Here is a 9,432-nt window from a genome sequence, read left to right on the forward strand (position 1 = left end):
ATAATGGAAAAGAAAGAAAAACCGGATAAAAGCCTGAACTTTTGGAACATGGAGATTATATGACTCTATTCAATTCATTGCATTGCATATGGGTTATTTGGATATCTACTGGTGGATACGGGTTTTACAGTCTTACCCGACAATAATGGAATGGAAGTGGATGTAATGTACTGTATGTATCTACTTACTAGTAATCTTTTACTGTTCTGTTTGGTGGCTTTTTCCTGTGGCTGTCTTGCTGACATCATAGCTCGTATCCTCCTGCCGTATCACTCAATTTTTAGATCATAAGTAGTATTTTTGTTGTGATTAAAATTTACAACAATACTATTATTTAATAAACAAATAGAACATCTTTCTATACAAACAACAACTGAGCAATGTTTTCTCACTGAAATAACAAATTAATATAAAAAATGGAATTTACAGTGACTGGGGATAAAAAACCAGATGTGTTGCACAATATTCTGTGTCCAAAATATATGTCGTCACTTTGACAATTGCATCTATGTCAAGTGCAGTTATTCTCGGCTCTTACCGGGAAATCGTAGGTTATTTGATCGAGCAAATACTTTATAGTGGAACTGAGATATATCATTTCCAGATTTATTTGCACAAAAATTCTATTTTGCTTTTGTTTGTTTCCCGACTGTTTTTTTTTTACTGATCTTGGCTTGGGTATTAAGCATGAGGTTCGACGAACAGTTTTTCTCATTCTCATATGACACAACAAGCAGCAAAAATAAGCCTGCACAGAAAATTAGCAAGTTGTTAAAAAAATAGATAACAAATCAAATCATCATGGTAATTTATTCACGAATAGAAGATGAAGAAGAATTAAGGAAGGAAGCATTTACTTTAATTTAATCACTATCATCTTACATTTCTTTTCAATGTACATACACTAACACAACCACGGAACCTAGAAGAAAAAGTGGAAGCAGACCGCAACACTAATTGAACCGACCTGAATTTAAACTGCTGAAATGTCTCAAGCTAGCTTTAAAGAGTAGACATTGTGTCATTCCAATTAGGGGATCCCATGCTCTTAAGTCGGGTTAAGAAGCCAAGTCCAAAAGTTTTCTTTGAGGCCTCACCCGTGTTTATAAAACCAACAAGCTTCCCAACAAGTGCAGCACTTTCTCTAATGTGGTTCAAATCTCTTGTATCCGACCATACGAGCCATGCCAATTGCATACTTCTGTGCTTAGTGTTCAAATCAATACCCCACCTCAGATATAATTCCTCTCTTCCCCTCCTCGAAAACTTCTTATGCACTTGCTTACTGAGCATTTTCCTCTCATGAGTCAGAGACGTGAGGCTGTTAAGTAATTGTGGCATAAAAGTAGTGTGAAAAATACTGGATATATGACATAAAAATAGAGTAATTGTGACTTTATGCAAGTGTTTGATGTAGAGTATTCACAATTGAAACACCAGTTATTATGTCTCGAGATGATCTCGTGCTTCACATTTTCAGGATGTTGAAAGTCAAATGGGCATGAAGCTAGGTATAATACCATAGAAAATCTTTTTACTTGCACTTCTAAGAACAAGAGCATGTCCATGGGGAGTTTTATCTTATAGTCTGCAAGAAGTTTCTATAAAATATATTTTAAAATAAGAAAAACCTCTCAATACCGGTGTATTTGCTTGGGATTTATTTCTCAATATGTATGATGTTCAGGAAATATTATATTTAAACAATTATGAATTTCAGCTCTAACTGTAAAAAGACTACTATTAGGCAACATCCTAACAACTACAGACCATAACTATGTCTGTAATACATCCTATATCACAAAAATATGAAACATGCAGAATGGATGGATTATCCAGTGAAAATCAATCAATATGGTTGGACTTGGACGTGTTTGCAAATGTGAATTGCATGTTGAAAATCTACTAAATTTACCTTGAATTAGGTGTGACGTCAAGACCTTCTCCTGTAATGTAATTTCCACTAGAAAATGCGTCCTTTAAAAAGGACAATCGTCTGAGCTCTATATCCAAGTACACAGAATCCGATAGTTCACCTTTGATTAGAAGGAAAAAATAGGATCTATGTACCAGTGGCACATGGCATGCGTCCCAAAGTTCGACTATATCTCTCTGTTGCATCTCAAATTTAGTGGGTATTAAAGATCCCCAAACTCCGGGGAAACTGAGACCTTTTTCTCTGTTCATATTTTTATTGGTTCGAGGCGTCCTAACAGGTACCTATCATTCATAAAAACATACACAAGTGGAAACTTCATGAAGGAACCCATGAACTCAGTGAAGAGATCATAAAACTTTAATCATGTGACATTTAGTTGATCACGAATGATCCAAGGTTGACAAAGATGATCAGACAAGACTTCCTCTTTTCTATATAAAGATAGCTTATATATTAAAACAGGAGGAGTGCTAGCAACACACTCTATAACAAACACACTCTAACACACTCTCTTCTATTTGTTCAAATTTATATGGGTCACATAAAAGTTATATGGATCCACATTTTTTTATGGGACCCATGTGAATTTCAACCAATAAAAAAGAGTGTGTTGGAGTGTGTTTGTTAAAGAGTGTGTTGCTAGCATTATTCATTAAAACAGACCTCGTAAGTAGTAACAAATTACGTTTTATAGTGAAAATTCAAAGATAACATCTGGTGCTCAAGTATGTGTAATTATTCTGACTTGAGAAAACCAAGTCTGGTGCTCACACTATTGTTAAACAGCATGGAGAACTTTTAACCAAGTGGGAAAACTGACATACGCTTATTGCATCTCAAATACTACAATTTTACACACTATTCAGGTCATTTTTAAGTATTAGCATGATGATAAAGTACATGTGCTATTATTATTATTATTATTATTATTATTATTATTATTATTATTATTATTAAAGTCAAAAAGAGTTATGAAGCAAGAAAGATAGATGACATCAGAATTTTTGTTGGTCCTTACCATAGGATAATCATCAATGTCTGCTGATTTTGACTTAGCCCTTTGGTTCATTCTTACAACAAAATTAAGGACGCTGGAAGTTTCCTCCATATCAGAATCCATAACAGATTCCACATCTTCCACTGAAGCATTCATCTCGTGAATTAGAGAAGATTTTCTAGAAGATTTTCTTCTTTTGGTACGTAACTTCGGTTCAGATAGCTTCTCAGGAAAGTATACTAAACTAGTAGAGTATTCCTTTTCGACACTAGCTGGTGATTTGAAGGATACTTGTTCAAAATCATCAAGTTGACGAGGTGACATAGTTTTAAGCTCTTCTTGATCAGGTAATGTGGGTTCCTGATCTAGGTTAGTAAACGAAGGAGGTGACACATTCTGCTCCAACTTATGGAACAGAGGATGCGGTGAATTTTCGTGATCCACCTTATCTACCCGAGGAGGAGAAATGGAAGCCAAGCAACGAGGTTCAGATTCAAACGAGTCATTAGATTTCTTGGAGAGGTCCACAAGATTGTTGTTGGTGCTTATAATGCCCTCAGTTTTTTTATGAGGAGCATCTTGATCGCTATGCCCATTCTCTGAGGATGATTCAACATTTTGCTCCAACTTACCGAACTGAGGATGTGGTGAATTTTCCCGATCCACCTTATTTACCTGAGGAGGAGACATGGCAGCCAAGGAACAAGTTTTGGACTCAAATGAGTCATTAGATTTCTCGGAGAGGTCTACAAGATGGTTGTTGATCCCTTTAATGTCTTCGGTTTTATGATGAGGAGAATCTTGATCGCTATGCCCATTCCCTGAGGATGATTTATCATCTACGTCCACAAATTGAATCATGGGTGAATTTCCTTCACTTTCTTCAAAAACAGGAACGGACATATTATTATCTGTTTTGTGCTCTGTATCCACTTCTTTTATTTCAACACCCGGTACTTCATTGCAGTTATTTTCAGATTCAGATCTTTTACCCATCTCTTCCCAACCTTGACATGGGTCAGGCCCAACAAATGTAGGAGGACAACCATCCAAGAGAAAGTTATCTTCAGAATTCGTAGATTGCTTGAAAAGGTGCTCGCTAGAAGTAGATGAACTGGATGTTGATCTTTCAAGATTCTCACAAACGATGTCTGTAACTGAACTAGGATCATTAGCAACACCTGACCATTGTAATGCCCTATCTCGATCTACTCTTATAGCCTGATCTTTCCCAACTGACTGGAGCAAGTTCTGAAAGAGATCGCGTTGCCGAGTCAGTTCTTTGATCTCCTTATCCATCTGCATATTTTAAAATTAAGGAATAAATGGAGTGATAAATAAAATTTATCAACAGATAAAAAAAACAGAACAAAATTCCTATCTTTTCTACATTCTTTTTGTAATTATGTTATCTGTGAGTGTAAACCACTAGCCCCATCCATATTTCATTTCCCCCAAGTAAACAGAAATTTCTTTTGATGGTCCATAGTCTGCATTAACAATTTAACAATTATACTAAGTGAATCTGATTCTAGTTCTAAGTCGAAGACAGGATAAGGATAAAGGATCTAACTATTAATAGAAATTCTAATATAAAAGGGCCTGATGATCACAAAATCTAAGTCTTTGAACAGACTATATAGAAAGGGAACGATAATTTTAAAAAATTATAATTTCTGACCATTATTTGAGATTTAAGAAACTAAGGTGTGACTATTCACAACGAATAAGGACATTTACGAAAATGGAAAATAGACAACTTCCTCCTGTTCCATTGGTCCTAAGCTTTGTACTGAGTAAATTAGAAAAAAGGAATCTGATTTGGTATTGAAACTTCACTAATTTGAAGGAAAAATAAGCATCATAATGAATACAGGCTGATTATTTTCATTTGAAGCATTTAGTTAATATTTTTTAACCAAGTTCATATATGCAATATTGTTTTAAGTGAACCAAAATTCTAAAAATTGTTTAAAGTATTGTCACTATATTTGATGCAATGCTAATGCTAATGCTAATGCTACTGTAGAGTATAATTCCTCTCCAAAACAGTGAATTGACCGAGTCTTCCTCACCTGTTCAATCTGAAGTTCCCTTTCCTTAAGTATGGTGGTATTTAAGCTCTTCAACTCTTTCTCCATTCTAGCCAATTCCTTTTGTAGTTGCTTTACCAAAACCTTGTCTGACATCACGATGTTCACCCGAGCATTAGTAGTCACCTGTTTTGCGCAACCAGCAAAAAATAGAGTATTTTTTGATTGCTCAACCTGGCTGCGTGCAGGACTAATTGTACAAATGACGGCTGTTCTGGCATTGCCTCCTAAAGAGTTCTGCAGAATGCGAGTAAGCTTTGAGTCTCTGTAAGGAATGTGCCCATTTCTTTCTTTGCTGCAATCAATAATTGTGATTTATTACTTAGACCGCTTATGTAATGAAGTAAAGAGATGAAGAAAAAAGGGCAGGAATTATAAAAGAGAACTTTCAATGATGATAACTAGGGGCAGAGGAAAGCAGTCGACATCCAAGATAAAAAATGAATAAAAACACAAAATTGAAGATGCATGAAATGAAATCAATAATCAGTGAACTGAAAATTGTATGCTTGATAAATAAAAGAACTTTATAAAATGCACAAGAGACAGTGCATACTCTAATGCCATATTGAGTCTTGATTCTATAGGACATTCAGTCAAAAGACTGAAGCATAGAGAATACAATACTTGTTAACAAAATATCTTTAAAGCTGCTAGTTCTAATTTTATGGATTTTCTTATATTTTCACAAATTCATAAAGGAATTGCATAACCACCTAATTAATCAGGATCGCCAAGTGTAACATAAATGTTTTAAATATATGTTTAGAAATAAACTACACTAATGTTATGTAAAATAAATTAAGTTTATATTCATAAATTATTTTCTTAGCATTTTATCATCCAAATTTTATGCAACATTGCCTAGTCGGCACAACTCATGAACTCAAAGTGTAAAACGAACCCAACCCAAAAGACTGATTTCTAGAACCCAACCCATCTCAGTTAGCTCTTGGCTTGGCTGTGTCTTGAATGGCCCCAGTAAATTTAGTATTATGTTTCGTATATTGGAAAAATCGAATCAGAATGCAGGTAGTGAGCTGTTGGGATATAGAATAACGAGCAACGTTTCAATATTATACATGACCCAAATTTACAAGTGATCAGTGTTTGGTAAAAAATAATCTTGAGTTGTGACTTGAGAGATCCTAGCAACGAAGTTTCACAAGAAATGTAAATCGGCAACATGAAAGAATATGTGCTCTTTAGATTTCCTCAAATGAAACCATTCCACCCACTAGTAAACAGAACACCTTAATCAACAGTTTCAATAAATTATATGAATAATCTGCTATTGCATGACAAACAAACTTATGAAGAATAAGAAGGAAAAACAATAAAAAAGGAGGAAATTATACCTTAGTTTCCTGATTACAGTTCCGAGGGTCAGTAAACTGCGATTTATGTGGCTACCTTCTCTCAATCTTGTTCCTGCTGATAATGTTTGAGAAGCACGTTCACTTCCTGCTAGATCAACAAAATTCTGTGCAAAGAAACTAACTCTTGTTCATTTCATCTACCACACAATTTAAATATACACAAACACACATCCCCCCTCCAGAAGAGGCAAAGAACTTACCACACTGGCAAAAACAGCCCCAGATCTTGCAGTGCCTACAAAATCACTAGGGTTGCTTTCAACTGTCTGAAGAAAACCAATCATAAGCTCATCGTTTTGGGAAACTTCAGGAATAAAATACGAAATATTAATCTCAATTATTAAGTAACTTTGTAATAAAGTGAATACCAGTCGAAGAATTTGATGAGATCTGGAGCTTGTTTCATTCATGGCAGTCTCTTCCGTTGTCCTTTCAGCTGCAAGATATACACATACAATGATATGGCTTGAAATGTAGCATCAGAAGGTATCAAAAGCATTATATGAAAAACACTAATTAGACCCTAGTACCTGCACATTTTGAAATAAGTTGCTGCAACCGACTTCTCTCTGTCAGAGTCTCCTCAGTAAGTTTCTCAACAATAGTCCCTTTCTGTTCAAGGCCCATAGATTCTCAGCCATTCAAAAGAACTAAAGCCAGAAAATCTCGACATTAACAAAATATAGGAAATATGCTATTAAGTTTACCTCTGGATCATCTAGGAGTCTTAGTGTGGTAGCATTCGAATTGAGAAGGTCTCTCACAGCTTCATTATATATTTCCAAGGCAGAGAACTTCAAAACAAATTCCCTTTCTTTATGCTGAGACACAAGAATAAATGTCATCTTTCGCCAACAATCAAACCCAATATCATATTCAAATTGCTTTATACCTTCTCTATGTATTCATATATATCCTTCACTGCAAGTTCAGTAATTCCAGTCATAGTGTATGTCTTTCCACTACTTGTTTGACCGTACGCGAAAATGCTACCTGAGATTATGATTCATTAATGAGAAACAAAATAAAACTAAAACTTCCACTTCCACTGGCAACCATAACAATAAATAAATGTAATCTATCACCAAGCATACAACAAGAGCAGAAGAATGTTATTTTACTCACAATTGATACCCCTAACTACTGAAAGGGCAACTTCCTTAATCCCTTGCTCATAAACCTGCTTAGTAGGACATTTTTCCCCAAATACCCTATCTGCTTCGAACAAATCATCATTAAAATAGGATTAGGGATTCAGAAAATCAATATGCTTGAAAAATATAGAATAACATTAATTGATTCAAAAGTTCCATAAATTACAACTACAACAAACACATCAAAGAAATAAATAACCCTAGATACCAATATTAACAGGTTAATTACCAAATGCGTATGTATCTCGTTGTTCTGCATGGCCATTGTTCTTGAATCTGATAGCATTATGAGAAATACATTCCCATTCTGACACATCATTCCTCGATTTTTCTCTTTCGTTCAAAGGCCTTACTCGAATCGCAACATAGATTTTCTCTTCCTGGCCATTATTCTGAGGAACTGTGTTTCCTTGTTCCTCTACTACGACTTCCATTACGGACGTCGTCGTTTTTCTAATCTTTCACAAGCCACAATCAAAACACCAATTCGAAAATCAACAAATTCGCAATCGTTGCAACAATAATAACACCTCTTTTATCCATTTCGTTTCTTCAACGTTTCGCTATGTGAAAATAAACGCGAGAATTTAGATAATCTGTAAAGCAAAGCAACGATCGCTTTTGTGATTGAATTGGAAGATAAAGGGGAAAATGTGTGATACCGTTTTCTCTGTCTCGGTGGCCGCCGGTGGTGACCGGAGAGAGAGAGATAACGGAGTGGAGAATGAGATGAAGCGGGTTATGGGGTATAGGCTATGGATTCCGCAACCACCGCGAAAAATATGAAACCGTTTCGCCCGCTAAATGTAAAGTTTAACTGATTTACTATTTTGCCCTTGTGATTTGAGGGAATTCCGAGGGGTTGTTTCAGTTTCTTACAAGTTCACTGTGAGTATCTCCCTATTCCTTCGTTGTCAAAACATGAACTTTGGATTCTTCCCTATCAAATCAACACAATGTCTAAATAAAGAAACAACTAAAAGTAAATACTTGATGAACCAATTTATCCTATTCCTAGACTGTACAAAGTTATTACTTTCTCCGTAACAAAACCTAGTTGACCAATAATTGCAATTTTTATCACTAATATATTTAATTGTTTATTTGTAAAAATTATAAAAATTTGATACTTTAAAAATATTCATTAAAATAAATTAAACAATATCTCATATGCTAATGTTTACATCTATATGTTATGTTAAAAAAATATGGTCAAAATAAGATAAATGAATATCACATTAAATCAAAGTAGTATGTCTTATATATATTGAGACGGAGAAAGTATTGTTTAAAGTGATTAAAGAATACCACAAAAGCACTGTTAACAAAAGTCTATAAAATAATAGAGAAAACTACTGAATTGATTTTTCATTTTTTCTTTCTTTGTTCACTTCACAAATAGGTCATCCAAAGTGAAAAAACTACTAAATTGATCGCAACCTTTGTAATCCGTTTTTAAACCATTCTTTTAACTTTTTCAATATCTCAAATTCTCTTATAAACATTTAATTCCTCTATTGTTTGGAAATGTCACAAAATATTTTTCTCATTTCACAATGCTTTAAAAGCACGTTAAAAAAGTCAGTTGGATAATGGATATATTCAACTAAAACTCGACCTTCAACTAACTACTATAAATGATGATATGATATAAAAAATTTGAGTTCCTAAAAAACAACGAATTTTTTATTTGATATCACAATATACTCATACAAAACACTTCTTACGAGTATTTTTAGTCACAAATTCATTAATAATTGTTTATATATCAATATTTTCTATTATTTTTGAACTTCGAAAAACTTCTTTCAGACATCAACACATTAGACAGATACAAGTACAACATATTAGGCATATATCAAATGCAAAG

At 34.3% G+C, this 9,432-nt stretch overlaps 1 protein-coding gene across 3 annotated transcripts; it reads right to left on the reverse strand.

Annotated features, from left to right (window-relative positions):
* Positions 1-39: 39 nt before the first annotated feature.
* On the reverse strand, positions 40-8,517 carry LOC123897423 (kinesin-like protein KIN-7E). 3 transcript variants are annotated; one of them, XM_045948061.1, is made up of 13 exons: positions 7,792-8,470; positions 7,534-7,623; positions 7,301-7,401; positions 7,116-7,229; positions 6,939-7,020; positions 6,777-6,844; positions 6,609-6,674; positions 6,388-6,512; positions 5,012-5,324; positions 2,958-4,235; positions 1,916-2,220; positions 968-1,321; positions 40-748 (listed from the first exon to the last, which is right to left on the reverse strand). In XM_045948061.1, the coding sequence occupies exons 1-12, from the start codon at positions 7,994-7,996 to the stop codon at positions 1,003-1,005; spliced, it is 3,066 nt and encodes a 1,021-aa protein (XP_045804017.1). In that variant the 5' UTR covers positions 7,997-8,470; the 3' UTR covers positions 40-748; positions 968-1,002. The 3 variants fall into 3 exon arrangements, 2 of the variants coding, with proteins under 2 accessions (XP_045804017.1, XP_045804016.1); XR_006805022.1 differs by having other exon boundaries at positions 97-748; positions 883-1,321; positions 7,792-8,517; XM_045948060.1 differs by having other exon boundaries at positions 97-748; positions 6,609-6,844; positions 7,792-8,503.
* Between the last annotated feature and the right edge of the window lie 915 nt (positions 8,518-9,432).

This window comes from Trifolium pratense, linkage group LG7 (genome assembly GCF_020283565.1).
Source record: "Trifolium pratense cultivar HEN17-A07 linkage group LG7, ARS_RC_1.1, whole genome shotgun sequence".
NCBI lineage: Eukaryota > Viridiplantae > Streptophyta > Magnoliopsida > Fabales > Fabaceae > Trifolium > Trifolium pratense.